General features: G+C 40.8%; 2 protein-coding genes across 5 annotated transcripts in view; one reads left to right on the top strand and one right to left on the bottom strand.

Moving 5' to 3' along the window:
• The first annotated feature begins 1,001 nt into the window (after positions 1 to 1,001).
• LOC107380964 (glucagon-1) lies at positions 1,002 to 4,968 on the top strand. Its single transcript, XM_015952394.3, has 6 exons — positions 1,002 to 1,208; positions 1,274 to 1,380; positions 3,311 to 3,466; positions 3,981 to 4,097; positions 4,456 to 4,599; positions 4,668 to 4,968. The coding sequence occupies exons 1-6, from the start codon at positions 1,017 to 1,019 to the stop codon at positions 4,693 to 4,695; spliced, it is 744 nt and encodes a 247-aa protein (XP_015807880.2). The 5' UTR covers positions 1,002 to 1,016; the 3' UTR covers positions 4,696 to 4,968.
• Positions 4,969 to 12,415: 7,447 nt separating this feature from the next.
• The window catches only part of LOC107380965 (sodium-driven chloride bicarbonate exchanger), a 68,947-nt gene continuing 64,560 nt past the window's right edge, over positions 12,416 to 16,802 (bottom strand). For 3 of the 4 annotated variants that reach the window (XM_054743243.2, XM_054743244.2, XM_054743245.2), the window contains 2 exons: positions 15,619 to 15,732; positions 12,416 to 12,713 (listed from right to left, as the gene is read on the bottom strand). In XM_054743243.2, coding sequence (XP_054599218.1) covers positions 12,638 to 12,713; positions 15,619 to 15,732 — 190 coding nt within the window. In that variant the 3' untranslated portion in view covers positions 12,416 to 12,637. Of the gene's footprint in view, positions 12,714 to 15,409; positions 15,448 to 15,618; positions 15,733 to 16,802 lie in introns of all 4 variants that reach the window. The other variant, XM_054743246.2, reaches the window with a different exon arrangement.

Below are 16,802 nucleotides of genomic sequence, written 5' to 3'. Positions count from 1 at the left end.
AGGTGAGTGAAGCCCTGAGGCAGCAAAATACTTAAATCCATTTATTGCAGGGACTTGGGAGTGCAGAAACAACAGGAAATACATTGACATTGGGAGACACAAGACCAGGACAACAGACAAACCGACACTAGACACAGGACTGACGGGGCTTAAATACAATGGGAGGAGGAGATCAGGTGAACAAGAGGCATGTTAACATGATTTAGTAGTAGTAGTAGTAGTAGTAGTAGTAGTAGTAGTAGTAGTAGTACTGGAACTCACCCGAGTATCCGTTGTAAAAGGTAAGTGCATCCTGATTCAAGGACAGCATCATCGTCGGACCCGTCTTACCTGATTGGTGTACGCTGGGTCCTTCATGAAACTCGAAGACCGGAGTGAACTGAAACTGGACCTTCAGAATATGCAGCCTTACATCAGCGGCCATCCTGTAGCCCATCAACTATGATGGTGGTAAACAGACATAAACTTAGTTGTAATATTGGACTGCCATACAGGCTTGTTTGCCATTTTTCTTGAGATTTTTGACCAAAACTACATTACTAACATCTATAAAAACAACAAAAGCCTTGCAACAAGTTAATTATTTTTGTACTACCACAAAATATTATTATCAATTTAAAACTAATATTATGCATCTTGCATAATTTGCATATCCCAAAAAGCATCTTGGGATATGGAGGATATTTGGACAGCCTTGCTGCTTTGCTGTGACATCATGGACCTTCAAATGTGGCCCCTGAGTTTGGACACAGCCTAGGATAACATATGTTCTGTACTGAATCGATTATGATTAGTAATTTTCCCCTTTCTAAGTGGTGTCAGAAAGTTCCAGAAACAGCTGTTTGTGGGGCTTCATCGACTGGTTCCACTTGTGAAACCAGATAAAGGAAGACAGGGACCTGTTCCCAGCATTAAAACACGGTAGCACATTAAGCTCATCTCCATCACGTTGTGTTTAACAGGATGAGCTGCAGGTGTTTGATCTTCACGCCTAAAAGTACAAGCAGGCTTCACGCATGACCTGCACCTTTCCTCGCGATGAGCTCGGCTCGTTGGTTCGGCCCGTTGAGAGGGCCGCTGTGTCTAATGGGTTGGAAGTAATGGGCGTAAAACCGTCCCGCCCTCCTCTTCTGGGAAATAAAGCTGCAGGGTTGGACAGGTGCTCACTCACATGCAGAGGAACTAGAGCTGGAGGGAGACAATCGAAGGTGAGTTTTGTCTTTGTTCTGGTAAACGGATCAACTTTAGCTGCCTGAACTGTGTTTTATCACAGGTTATGAACATGAACAGCATCCGTTCCCTGGCTGGTGGCCTCCTGGTCCTCAGCTTGGTCCAGATCAGCTGGCAGGTTGCTCTGCAGCAGGCTGGCGACGACTCCAGGTAACAGCTATGGTCTCTCACTGACCCATGAGGTCAACCACTAGTTGGGGTTCAGAGGCTGGAACAAAAAAAAATGCAATAATAAGAAATATTTTTTAAAAGTTGAATGATAATAGTTTTGTGCGTAAGTTCTCCACTTATTGCTTTAATTTGAAAAGCTGAAACTCATCAGTTTTATTGTAAAAGTTCAGAAATAACCAGATAAAAAAGATTTTTACAGCCAGCTGTAATGTTGTATTTAAAAAGATGGCTTCTTAAATGTCAGTTATCGTTGCTAAAATAAAAATTACAGTCATTTAATATAAACTAATGATGAGGAAAAATTAAACCTGCCATGAGATCTGAAAGAGTTGAAATTCCAAGTTGAATAAGAAAATAAGTAAGTTGAGTAAGAAAAATGAAAATTAGATTTTTAAAGCCATGGTTTCAAAATAGTGACAAAAAGCAAAAATACTCATGTTGATAAAAAAAAAGGACTTACTTTCTGTGGCACATTATTATAATATAATATAATATAATATAATATGACATAACATAATATAATATATGATAAATGATATAACATTATATAATAATATAATATAATATAATATAATATAATATAACATAATATAATATATGATATATGATATAACATTATATAATAATATAATATGATAATATAATATAATAATATAATATAATATAATATAATATAATATAATATAATATAATAAGATATGATATGATATGATATGATATGATTAGGGCCAGGACTTTAACGCGTTAATTATGATTAATTAATTAGAAAAAAATTACGCGTAAAATTTTTTTTACGCATTTAATCACAGCTTGCATTTGGAGCAAGGCGGAACCTTTGTCATTGCACGATTTCCTTGTAGACTGAATATTACTGACGCACACAACAAAGCACAGCGCTAATGGCTACTAAAACGGAATAAAACAGAAATAAGTTGCCTTGCTTGGACTGATGCAGGATTTAGGAAACACGTCCGCCTCTTTTCTTAACTTGGAAAAAAAAAACTTCCAGACAACAACGGAGTCCGTGTCACGGACATTTTTCAGAGATTGTCTCTGCTGCAGCTGCCCGGTGGCACTGGAAACTTTACAAAAATTGCGGTAAGCTATATTTTTAACATTTATGTAACATCTGTGCAGCGCTGGAAGCTCCAGATAGAATAATTCTTTGCCCTAACAGTAGTTTATGAAAGTAGTCAGACAAACGAGAGGCACCTGGCTGCTGCTGGGAGAACGCTCCGTGTTCTCCCTGCTCTGTAAACAATCACAAACAACGTGTCTTAAAGTTGAAAACAGAAGTTTAAGTTAAAACTTTAAAATGCGATTAATTTAGATTAATTAATTACAAAGCCTCTAATTAATTAGATTAATTTTTTTATCGAGTCATGGCCCTAGATATAATATAATATAATATAATATAATATAATATAATATAATATAATATAATATATCTGACACATTTGAACCACTTTATGCTTGAGTCAGCTTCTTAGAGCAGATGTAGTATATTATATTATATTATATTATATTATATTATATTATATTATATTATATTATATTATATTATATCACTCCAACTAACATGACATGCAAAAAAAAGAAAAACAAAAACTACGAGTTTCAAAGTTTTGGGAGAAAATATAATCAAATTGATGTTTTAGCTATTTATAAATGACATTTAAAGCATTTGACAGAACGTTTCTGGGATTTAATATTTTATTTGAACTAAAAGTTGCTTAAATATTTAAACAAAAGGGAAAATACATTTGGATGAAAATAGATGGATGGAAAATTTCATTCTTGCCTTCAAATTACAAAAAACAAGCATTTCACCCAAGTATAAGGTTCAGTGATTTAACATTTAGTTGACCTCTGATTTGACCCCTTGTGTGTGTGGTTTTTGCGGCTGCAGGTTTGAGGTGGAAGACACATTAGAGGGAGAGTCCAGAGACCTGTCCAACATGAAGAGACACTCAGAAGGGACTTTTGCAAATGACTACAGCAAGTTCCTAGAGGACAGGAAGGCTCAGGACTTTGTCCGGTGGCTGATGAGCAACAAGAGGAGCGGGTTAGTAAACCTCTCTCAACAGTTTAGCTGCATTTCTATCTGGAATACCTCTGAAGTTGGACTTCTGCCTTAGAAAGTTGGTGTTTCAGACCTTGGCTGGCCAAACCTTTTAGAACGAAAGCCAGAATCATCATGTTTTACCTCACAGGCCATGAAATGTGAGTCTTCCTCATTAAAAAAATTACAGCAATTATTTTATGGTTAGTATTTTTATGTGCACTGCTAAAAATGGGCTAAAATAGACACATTAGTACACATCTGTACACACCCCCATTGGAACATGCCTGTTGTAGACTAACCTCAAAATCCAACATGGCCACCTCCGCATAAAAACATAGTGAGCTCTTGTGACAAACTGTTTATTTTCCCTTTTTATAACACAAAACTCAACAACCTTAGTCAGAAACGCGTTCCTGGGCCTGGTTCGGAGGGATTTCCCACTTTAATCCTATTTTAAATACGAAATGTCGTACGTAGAGAATATTATCTGAACGGTCCTGTTGTGTGTTCTCAGAGCGACGGACAAGCGCCACGCAGACGGAACCTTCACCAGCGACGTTAGCTCCTACCTCAGCGATCAAGCTATCAAAGACTTTGTTGCCAAGCTGAAGTCTGGACAAGTCCGACGAGAGTAGGGCCGCTTCCTCCTCCCTCCTGTCCCTGCCGCAGAGCCGAAGCACCTAAAGCAGCCCGCTTGTGTCTGATTCCACCTGACGATGGGCGAGATCGTGAACCAATCAGCTGCTTTTGTCCTGTTCTCCCTTTCTCTTTGCTTTGGTTTCCCTTGATGTGCTAAAATAAATCACCCGAACTTTTCCCACGTGTTGATTTCCACTTTGTACGATGCAAGAAAAACACACAAGCAGGCAGACGCCTCGATCAGAGCCTTGATCAGGTTAAACACGGGGGGTGGGGGTTGGGGGGGGGGGGGGGGGGTAACTAACCCCTGATAGGGTCTGTTTACATTGTGCCCCTCTCTACACACTCAGATCACTAACGGCCAGGGAGCGCCAGGAACTCATCAGGAGGCACGTAGATGGGAGCTTCACCAGCGACGTCAACAAGGTGCTGGACTCCCTGGCTGCCAAAGAATATTTACTCTGGGTCATGACCTCCAAACCGCCAGGGGAAAGGTAACGCCGAGTTGTCACAGCTGATCCAACTCGTGCTCTCGGTGACGTGACGTTTTTCTTTTTTGCAGTAAGAAAAGGCAGGAGGAGCAGCACTGATCTACTGAGGAGGTCCTAAAGCTCAACAGGAAAAGGAAGCCATACTGCTCTGAATGTAGCGACCCAGTTTGAATGTAATGCAAAGAGACAAATGCGCCACTCTTCCACAGGTTAATGGTGCACTAGAGACCAGAACGCAGTTATTTCTACTAATTACATTGTTTCCTATATTAGGCGATAACTCTCAGGTGATGAATCTCAGGTAGTCCCGTGGATCGGATAGTCCAGGTGATTGTCACTGCATACGAAAATAAAATTATTCATTGATTTTTGTTTTGTTGAGTCAGTCTGATTTGTTAACCTGGAGGTTTTAATTATTATTTTGCTAGTATATTCCCATGGGGCTTCACGTGTTTATGTTTAAAAAGGTGTTACGTTATACTGCAAAAGCCCTTCTGAAGGCGTACGGCACGACTCACCCCCAATTCGCCACAGTGTGCGAGTGGTGCGATCCAATGGCGGCGAGGTTTAGTGGCAAGCTCGGCGGAGCATCGATCCACGTGTGGAGCAAGTCAGACGCCACAGCGGCTGTAGTCTGACTCGTGAGATCACAAAATCACAGGAGAATTTCCGTTTTCACTTGTTTGCTTTAAAGAGACAATGTGTAGTTTTTACCATTCCTCTCTGGAAGCATCCATCAAAATGTTGAAAATGAATTAAATGACGCCCAGTTGTTGAAAAATGTTGGCGGCTTTGTAACGTATAACCATAAAAATCATGTCTAAAATACTGTCTAAAACAAAGTCTCTGGGTCACGCCATATTAGATGCCATGTTTACTCCTACGGGAGCCCGTGAGGACAAAATGCATTTGCTGATTTGTTTTTCGGTTACAAAACTTTCACCATTCTTAAATTTTGTTCGATACATTTATCTCAACTTGTTTCAAGTGATGTAAGAGAGTCTGATGTGCTCGTTATTTTGCTAAAGTTGGCACTGCCTGGGTTTTTTTTACCCTAATGGGCATCCATTGTTAACTCATTCACTGCCAATGACGACTAAAGTCGTCATTTGCATTTTTTTACTGTTCGAGCATCAGAACGAGCCCCCGCGCTGAGAGAACAAACATCTCAGCCCTGAAGCCGATCTTCATCCGCATACGTCACACGTCACATGATCAGGAAGCAGACCATCCATGTATTAGGAGATCATTTTGGGCCGTTCCTGTAAAAAAAAGTGAGGCGCGAACCGGAAAAGCGTCTGCCGATCACAATTCGACAACGTATTATGAAAGAACGGATAACGCTCGAAACACACGGATTCTTCCTGATGTAAGAGGTGAGTCTCCGCTTTGTTTTGGTTGTTTTGGCATCGACATCATCCTAGTGCGCAACGCTCTGTGACTCTTAAAAAAACAGTAAAACGGTGAGAAACGCTGGCAGCGAAGGCCGTTAGCGATCACGGCTGGCAGTGAATGAGTTAACGTCTTACTCCAACGCAAAAATACAGCTTGCTTGCAACGATTTAGTCATCTACTGCCCCCTGATGCCAGGAAAAATACACACTGTCACTTTAAAATAACTTTTTTATAATAAGTCTTTTAAACTGACCGTGCACCTTTATAGCCGTTGGTATGGTGGTCCACACCTTGTCCGTTTTGGTGTTGTCTTTGTAAAAAAGGACGTGAGGTGTTGTGGTTCTCTCAGTCACTCACAAGTGCCGGTACCCCCCTTCCAAAAATATCGACGGGTCATCTGATGCGGTGTAACTTGAGCTGAGCAGACGATAGCCAGGCTACTCAGGTGTTCTTGTGCCGTAGATGAGCCTCAGGTTGAGAAGCTGCACTCAGCAGAAGCAGCTGGAACCAGAAGTCCATCGAACTAGCAGGTTAGGATTTATTTGGGTCTAAATGGGAAATTACACAATGAAACTAATGTAGGTATGACTTCAGCTAATGATATGATTTTAATACAAGACGACATAATCTCTCTCTCTCACTAAATACACTAAATACTTAGACTTAGGCCAATATGTATGGATGTTTTTGCTACATGTTATTAATATATACACCAATAATATTAATACTACTGATAGCAGGGATTGAAAGGCTATGAACCAAAGACGATATAAAACATTTAAATAAGTCGCGAGTCATGATAGGTGGCTGGATCTTCTGGCGGTTTCTTCCTGTTAAAAGTGAGTTTTCCTCTCCACTGTCGCTGCATGCTTGCTTAGTATGAGGATAGTCAGTGACTCGATGCAACCTGCTGGGTTCCTTATATAGGAAACTTTTAGCTGATTGGCTTAAAGAACTGACCTGTATTGGAATGTTTACTATGTGAAGTGCCTCGAGATGACTCTGTCGTGATTTGTGCTATATAAATAAACTGAATTGAATTAAATAAATGATAATGATGCTGCTATAAAATGTCATCTTCTGTCCACATCCAGACACAATTATTCTCTCTTCTGTCTCGTGAAGAGCAGCTGGGATGTTTCTGCCCACAAAGATTTTCTATTTTGTTTGGTTTTCTCTTTTTCTATCTTGTGCTTGGATGCCATTGTCGGTCCAGGATCTGCTCGGGTGCAAGATCGGCTCGGGGATGGCGATGGCGTCAAAGTACGGCAAACCCACTCGGACAAAATACACTACACATCTATACTGTTGGAAGGAATTTAGTAGTTTTGTTATTAAAATAATGTTTCTTACAACGTAAGTGTGTGTTTTTATTTGTAAAATAAAACACTATATTGTATTCATAATGTTGAACTCCTCTTTGAGCACATCCCTTGAAGGATCACAGGTATTAGCAACACCTGTGAAATTGTATTTGCAGGAAACAAGTGTGTCCCGTTTATTGAACTATTTTCTGTTAAGTTTTTGACGTCTTGTCCATGCGTAGTTCAGTTATGCTCATAGCTGGTAGCCAAAACTCTGGAGTTAAAAGTTTTCTTTACTAAAATACCTGTCTGTACTTAATTGACCAATGGTAGCTTTACTTTCTATTAGACTCCAAATGTAATCATTTGGCACGTTTCAAATTCATAATTTGTAAGAATGTAATCGGTGATATTAGCATTAGCATTCCTATGGCTTTTTCCATGTATATTAGCATTGCGCTAACCACTCGCTGCCATATTGCAGCCTTTGTGATTAGAAAATCTCATTTTGTCACATCGCAATTTAATTGCACATGCAGTTAATCGTTCAGCCCTAATATACATGCAGCTCTATGCTAAAAGTGTATTTTCAAAGAGGTAATGATGGATTTCTTTGTAAAAGTTGTCCATCTTTCCAACAGAAAAATTGCCTGGACTAACGTAACGTGATTACCGGTACGTAATTTCTGTAAGGTTCATGTTCAGCCAATCAACTACTTTGACGTCATCGGCAGTCGAAGGACCCCGAGCCGATCTTGCACCCTAGCAGATCCTGTACCGACACCATCTCAACCAGTGGTCAGGTGTTGCGTGTCGTCGGTCAGCAACAAGCACAGTGTCAGAAAAACCGTCTCTTTTCCCCCTCTCCTCTTGCCTGAGCCGACGGGAGCTGATGGTGCTGTATGCGCGGCTCGCTACACAGCACTAATGTGCCTTTTGCGCATTTAAGCCTAATTCATACATTTCCGTCAGCTCTGCGAGGGAGAGATCTAACAAGCATCGACAGAGACGTTTTGCTTTCAGACTTCTCCGTCAGCTGGGGATTGTTGCAAAACGATTCCCCACCAGGACAACAGAGGGCGTAGCGCTATTCTGGGGTATCCTGCCACCATTACAGTCAGGTATCTGGTCCACGATAGCGTATTTACATTGTTTTAATGTTTTTCAGAGACTTTTCAGCGCGGACAAACTTTCCCTCACCCACCTCATTTTGCGATCGCCACCTCTAAACAATTTCTCATCTTTTCAGTCCACGAATAAAACACTTGCTGCATATCTTTGTACCCCTTCTGTCACAGGGGAATAAATGTTCAAATTTTCAGCCTTTTTCCGCGATGCTTTCTGCAATCGGTTCCGCGTTTGCCATTAAATATCTCTTGTTTCATTCTTTGTTTTGTGGTCAGCGTCCTGACCAATCACAAGCTTGCGGTCTTCGTCACTTTCGACGGATAGTTAAAATTTGGGGCATGTCTCCGTCTTCCTCCACAAGTTCAGAGAGCTCTTGTGTTGACACACAATGGTGTTGTGTGTCTCTGTCCCGACGCAGACGGATACGTATAAACTAGGCATAGAGCGAATGCGTCCGTGGTGGTGCGTCGGGATGCACATCTGCTCTCTGCTCCCCGATAGACGTCTGCCGGGGAGCAGAGCAGACGTGCCAGCGAGAGCAAGCAACAGCAGGTGAAGTGCATCAATAATCAGACGTCCTCCTCCAGACACAGAGGAGGTGTCTTTTTCCACATCAATTCATTTGGTCCGGTGGATTGAGGAGCATCCGAGAGACTGAATCAAGTTTTTGGACAGTGTTTGTGTAGCTGCACAGCTACAGCTTCCTTCGAGCGTGTTCGGAAGGGGCGGGACAGCGCGCTAGAGACTGTGGCTGGCCGGTATTTACCTGGAGAAGGGCAGATGCTTTTTTTTTAGAAATCTTGGAGATTTCAACTAATAAATGACTGGGAAAACTACTGGTACTCATCGACCCTGGAAAGAAAGTCCTGGAACGCTGAGAGGTTAAAAAAAATCTGAAGTGCCGGTACCTCTACAGGTTAAAAGTAACTTTAGACAGGGGCGCGTGAGTGGGGGGTGTCAAGCTTTCACTGTCTCACCACGGTTGTGATCCTGACTTTAAATTTTGTTGGCCCGCTGGAGACCCCTTGTGGCCTGGAGGCCCCAAGCAATTGTCTGCCCTTCCTGTCGGCATGCGGCGCATCCGCTGCCACCTAAACTTTTCCCAACAAGAACAGAAAATGTAAATCAACCCTTTGAATGAAATCGGCAAACACAAACAGGGTGAAACATTCAATCTGATAAACTAGGCAACCCGACTCTAGCTTTACTTCCTGTTTAACTGCCTCAAGCTGAGAACGCATAATTCATGCCCAAAGATGGATGTGAATAAGGGGACGGTCAGAGGGCAGTATGATGGATGGGTTATGACGAAGAACAGGACTTGCACAGTCATTAGATGAGGTTTTTCCAGAATTGTACATTTCAGCTCCAATTAATATAATTCATTTTTTATGCAAAACATTTAATTTCCTGGTTTCAGGCTGCGGGGGGGGGGGGGGGGGGGGGGGGGGTTGGACCGGTCTCCAGTCCATCACAGTGAAGCACAGAGACACTGTCACGCATCATCTCACAACCAGGGAAAATTAGAGTCTCATTCAATCTCAGATGCAAGTTTTATAGTCTGTGGATAGAAACTTCACTACACAGAGAATACGCATGCATGATGCTGACAAGTGAAACAGTTAAAGGGACTTTATGGACTTTTGAATTTTTATGTTCGCGATCGCCCCCTCAGACCAAAAGCGTAACGGCAGCTTCAATAGTAGGCTCGTGCACGAGGCGCGCATGCTGTACGTGCACACCCCTTCACAAAAATAACAGCTGAGACAGTCCCGTGTGTGTGTGTGTGTGTGTGTGTGTGTGAGGACAGAAGACAGGAGAACGTGCACCTAATTAATTAAATAATGTGGTTCTGTACCTTTCTCTTCAGCACAGCCGACAAAGGTTTATGATGGGTCAGTCCTCCTGCATGTTCAGATCATTCCCTTCCCTTGCTTGAAAAATTGTTCCAAAATGAAAGTTGAACCCACATCTTTTTTATCTGTGAATTCAATGCCGTTCGGCGAGTCTCAAATAAAAATGTGGGCATCTTACTGTAAAAAAATATACCATTAATGTAAAAAAGAAACTCTAAATTAACTATGTTCACACCCAGAATCAAACCCAGGTCTTCTGCATGAGAGTCAGACATCTTACAAGATGAGCTACACTATAGTAACATTCACAATATCTGTAACATATTGTCCTTGATGACATCTGAAACAACGTCAAACCAAAGAACAGTTTGTAGCGAAAATGGCTATTTTGTTGCTAATTAGCAGGAAATATCTAGAAGAAAGTTCTACAGAAAGTAGCTAAGGGTCCTCAGAAATGTAGCTAGCTTTGTCACTAGGCGTTAGGAACAGCGACAAAGTGGCACTGCCTCTCTCTCTGCTGCTAAAGCTACGGATAGCAAATGCTACGGGCGATGCCTGAGCGTGAATGTGCATGAAGCAGCCTGCTCGACCTGAGCATCTCTCTTTTTCTGTGATTTTACAGAAAAACAGGCAATCACAGTAAAAATGCCAGGGCTCATTCTACAGGACCAGGGCATTGCAGGAGAATGTATGAAGAAGACATTTATTATTTCTATACATGTTTTGGCTGTCACACTTCCATAATGCCCCTTAAAAAAATCATCTTTGTTTCTTCAACCTAAGGTTATTCAAAGAGCTATCTATAAGATTTTATTCATCCACAAAAACAAAATCTTGCTTCATGTCAGATTTTTATATCTTTATTTAGGCTCTCTCGCACTCTTTCTCTTGTCCTCATGAAACAGAAAACAGTTGCATAACTGAACTTATACAGTGGACTTAAATGATTAAACAGAAAATGTCCATCTATTACTACCAAATTTAAGGCTGATTTCCACACAAAAGTGGTCAAAATGTCTGATACTGATATAATTCTGACCCATGACTGGTTTCTCTAATCTCCTAAGAACCATCAAATAGACATTGGGGAAAACGTCACAGCAAAACTCTGAATTCAACACTTAGTAATATATTAGTAACATTTTACATGAATAAAATATACTATGTTTTATACATTGTTAAGACTCGTCACCATTTATTACATGTTGCCCTTACCAAAAAGAAAAGACAAAGGAATTATTGCATCTCTAACTGTGGTCCTGCAGCCAGACGGTTTCACCATCATGCAGGAGCGTTTTTAAACAAAAACAATTAGCTTCAGTTGCTAACACGTGAAGGGAGAGGAGACCACACGTCCATGGATGAAGCACACGGGTGGGAAACATTAAGCCGTTTGTACAATCATCCAGAAAGGTTGGGGTTTCCTCTCCGTCATTTCAAAAAGAAGCTAATGGTAGCTTGCTAATACTACCAAATGATGCTGCCATGCAATTGTCACTGAAGCTGCCTCTGAAAAATACTGCTAAATAAATTAAAAATATGCTCATTCACTTTGTTACTTTTAGGAGAAACCGCTTCACTGGAAGCTAACATCAGCCAAGGCTAATTTTGGGTTAAATTTGGTTCAAACTCATAATTTCTTTTAGAATCTCTGGAATAACATTAAACAAATAAAGTGCTAATTAGCTTTCTCTTTAAGAGCCTGTTGCTTGTTGTGCTTAGCTAAGCTAGCTTCCTGCTAGCGTTAGCTTCATGCTAACCAGTAACAAAGCTAAAATGGACATTTTTCAGGTTAAACTGAGGAGAAACATTCATGTGCAACAATGGGAACACTTTAGTGACGCAAAGACATTTAGACTTACATTTTTATATATAAAATGCAGATTTATTACTTTCAGAAAATCACTCGTTTCTCTTAACAGTTAGCGCTTAAATGTACCAGTGGGTTTAATTAGTACTGGCAAAAAAGTCTAATCAGTTTTTAATCCTAAGGTGCGAAATTCAGCAGCATTGAATGCTCCACATGAACGGCGTTCACGGTGGAAGGTTGTTAAAACGACAACTCGCAGGTAAAATATAAAAACATACAAAATACAAATGAAAAAAGATTTAAAAATCTGTAATTTGCCTAACCGAATACTGAAGGAGTCACGTCATTCTGGCTTCAATCTGTTGCTGGTACAGTTATGTAGAAATAACTTGTTTTATTCTTTTTCATTATGGTTTCTAACAAATGTTTCTTTGCACACGGACTTACATGACAAAAAACACAGTGTAGCACAGTACAAGGTGATTGAGTGTGGCACGGTACATCTGTTTTTGTATTTACGGACTGACAGCACAGTGGAATCGTCCTCATCACAAACTTGTCTCCCTGTCCAGACTCTTCTCATGCCTCCGCCGCTTGTGTCGCTTCTCGCTTCCTCTGGTGCCGCTGGAATAAGACCAGGTCAGCAGAAACAAAAGTAAATAAACAATCAAAGATTTTCTGGTCAGCGGCATGCCAGCTACATGCAGTTATAGAATTATGTTAATTTAGCCTTTTAGTTAAACTCCACTGATAGTTTCCTGAGGGTTAGAGCCGTCGTAAAACCACTCCGACCTCTGAACTTTTCACACAAATTGTGATATTTCGTTATTCATTAACTTTTATGCCTGTGTGAGGTTAGCTTTATACTTTTACAACTGGGAAAACTACAAACAAAGGACTTCCGGTGCATCTGGTCCGGTAAGGAGTCATCAAGGCTTCCACCATTATAACAATGTAACGTCACACGAACAGGCGTGGGAAAACTGGTGTGAAACTTTAGAAGGTTTGAGCCGTCTCAAGATGCCAGTGACGCCTTTTAGAGTGACCAGTTATTCCCAATCAACCCACAAGTGAGCGGCTACTGTCCTAAAACAGCTCCAATCTCCTAAATGTTTTCATGCAAACGTCGTTATTTAAACCTCTACTCTGCAGTCCATTTTTTATATACCAGGATGTTGTGGTCATTTCCATCTAGTCCACCAGGACGCTTCAAACACAACTGCCAAACTAAATGTTTGGATTTAAAGGTGTAACGTCACGTAATGGCCTGGTTTTAAACTCACAGGTTGGATACACAGCCTGGGTCACCTTGCCCTGGCTACTACCCCAGTCTGCAATATAGTCCTTCACAGGAGACTTAAGGTCTGCACACAATTCCTAGATATGTAGTTCATTAACCCTACAAAGGCAACAAAAAAGCTCCCATAATGGCTGCCCGCAGTCTACGTTTAAGCCCCGCCCCTTCTTGTTTATTCATTTTTATCTATCCAAAAATGGATGGATGAAAATAAAAAAAATAAAAAAATTCATTAATTTTTTACTCAAATATTTCATTAAACTCAGATAATTGTTTCCAGGTGTTAACTTGATGATACATATTGCTTATATTTATGGTTTCACTTGATTATTTTATGGCTACACTTTATAATTTTATGAGGAGAGAGGTGGCAGGACAGCTAGTCCACACATTTTTTGGATTCACTTTTCAAGACAAGATGCAGGCACAGATCGTATCTAATTTTAAAAACAATGTTATCATTATAACGACATTTTTACTGAAAGAGCAAGTCACCCTCAAATCAGCAATTTTTTCTGATAAACTATATAAATGTGTGTCTAATCGTTCTGCAGACACGTGTAGTCAATAGTTTTACAGTTTAGTGCATTTCTAGTTAAAGTTAAAATTTTCTGCCTAAAACTGTCAGTGTTGTGCCGTAGTCAGGTAAAAACTCTGCCCTGCATTTGAATTTAAGGCCTAGTCCACACGTAGCCGGGGTTTTTTTAAAAACGAATATCCGCCCCTCCAAAAACTTGCATCCACACCACCGCGTTTTTAAAAAAAACTCTGTCCACACGTACCCGGATAAATACGTTGTTAAGGACATGCCAGACCTGTAGGCGACAGTACTTCCCCGTTCGTAACCTCGTCCTTCGTCTGTGGTCTTCCGCAAGGAGCAGTAATTCCGCTTGCAAAAACAAACAGGCAGAAAGCGCTTGGACAATTGATGGATCGGGTAGTGACAGAGCGCAGCTCTGAAGACTTCCACGATGCTGGCTAGTGTAAACACAGGTCGCACACGTGATGTCAGCATTTTTTGTCGCGGAAAGTGACGTTGCGGACCTTAAAACTCCGGTTTTGTCCGTCCACACGCAGACACCCAAAACGGAGAAAACGCAGATCTTCACTTTGGCCGGAGTTTTTAAAAAGATCCGTTTTCGTGTGAAAAAACTCATTTTTCGTGTGGATGACAGGCCAAAACGTAGAAAAATACCTACGTTTTGGCAGATCCCCGGCTACGTGTGGACAGGGCCTAAATCTGCCATCACTATTAGCTAAGAGGTACCCTAGAATGTTAGCTGGTACCATATGATGTCACAATGTCGTTGTGAGCCTGTGTGTGTGTGTGTGTGTGTATTTGTTAGCGGCTCCGCCCTCTCGGTCTGCTAGGCAACAGCATTTGTTGCAGTTTTTAAATAGGAAGTGGGAGTGGAGTAAGACTCTGGTAGGGGGTGACTTGCTCTTTAAGATACGATATAAATCTCGTTCCAACGAGTCATGTCTCATTACCAGATACTACTTTATTTATCTTTGATCTTTGCTCTTACAGCATCAAGCTTCCGTGAGTATTATAACTTTATTCTGCAGGTAATTTTGACATTTCCGTAGCCACATTAGGACATTCTGGCCTTGACACCTGCGTGCAGGAGCAATGCTTTATTTTGTTGATGTTGGGGAACTAGATGCTTGCAAATAACCACAAAATTCCTGGTAAATAATAAAAAAATGCACAGAAATGAAGTTATTTAACTGTTATGAAAGGTTTTAGTTGTTTTAAGATGGCGGCATTGCACTTTGTTTTTAGCAGCCGGAAATAAAAGCCATTTCTCCTGACTGAGGCCATTCAGGACACTAACGGTTATTGTTTATAAAGCAACAGAATGTTGTGCTGCATGCAGAACTCGTGTTTGGGTCTCTGAGCTAACATGCACATCCAGTCCATGCCGTGCTACCTCGGTGAACACAGACCGACGACACTGTGCAACACTGGGCGGCGGTAAACACGCAGAATGAGAGACAGGGACCGCTGGGAACGGCTTACCTTTGGGGTTTCAGCTTCTGGAAGGTTAAGAGGGGGAGCTTCAGGGGTGGGATGGAGTGAGAGAAGCAAGCAAGACAGACTATGTTAGTCTACTCAGTGGGAAATTAGCGATGGCACAAGCTAATAAACACATCTCCTAACAGTGAAGCTCCGTCATAGCTCCGGTGTTCTCTTTAGATGCGAAACGAGGAGGATCTGGTTCCTCGTACCTTTTGGAGCTCGGTTCCATCTTGGCGCTTTCAGGTGGGCTAACACCTTTCCACAGACTTCCGAAGGAGCCTTTGGACATCTCATCAGTGATGTTCACCGTGGCAGGATCACTCCTTTACACACATCAGGGGCTTTAGTTATAACATCAGAGTAAAAGCATTATCCCTTCAAAGTAAAAGTTTCCTAAGCCTCCACCTCTTTAACAGGATCTGTACATTCCTCAAACCTCTGCTTTACGGAATAAGCCGTCTGCCCCCTTGTGGACGATGAAAGCACTGGATCTAAGTGCCAAGTATGTTATGTTATTACTGTTTTAATGTTGTGTAATTACTAATAAATCATTTTGTAATTGTTTTATTGACATTAGCCAACAATTACATACATTTTTGGAAAAATAAGAATGTTCCGGTTGTTATTTTATGCATCAGACTTTAAAACAGGCATGTTTAAAGTGTGGCCCAGGGGTCGTTTGTGGAGAGATTACCTGCTGACCCAAGGGAATTTTTAGAATGGTGGATTTTTGTCCCCCCTGCAGGACGTTGATGCAGACGAACACTAAACGTTGTTAGGCACAGGTATTTATTAATATGAGGCCTTCGTTTCTGAGCTGCTCATAAAATTCAGAACATTGTTTTTAGAATGAAGACAGTCACATTGTTGAGGTCCGTGGGGACCCTTTTACTTGATGATTTCGTCCCTTGGGTTACATGGATGGAGAATGTTTTAGCTCCATGGTTGTCTGTTCCTCACTAGATGTGAAAATGAGATGTTTCTGGTTCATGAATGCACCATTAGCTATGTGGCTAAGTTGTGCTAGCCTATCGTTAGCATATGTTCCTTTGTAAAAAAAAAAAAAAAAAAAAAAGCCCATTTAGATAAGCTAAATGTTTAATCACTTTCAAGTTTTAAAATTTGGCAAAGAGGTCAAATTTGTTAAATAATTTATAGGATGTCATGGTGGAATAAAAAGAGGGCTAGCTTGTGATAAATAGGAATGGGTACCTTTGACATTTGAATCGATTCGGTACTAATTCCCGGTACCTAGGAATCGATACCGGTACTTAACGGTTCCAATTTTCGATACTTTTGAGTGTTTACTATTTTAATTCTCTTTTATAATTAAATATATATTTTTCTCAATATATAACAATATTTGATAAATATCACGATAAATAACATTCAA

This window comes from Nothobranchius furzeri, chromosome 14 (assembly GCF_043380555.1).
Source record: "Nothobranchius furzeri strain GRZ-AD chromosome 14, NfurGRZ-RIMD1, whole genome shotgun sequence".
Lineage (NCBI taxonomy): Eukaryota > Metazoa > Chordata > Actinopteri > Cyprinodontiformes > Nothobranchiidae > Nothobranchius > Nothobranchius furzeri.
This window is presented reverse-complemented; position numbering and strand designations above follow the sequence as displayed.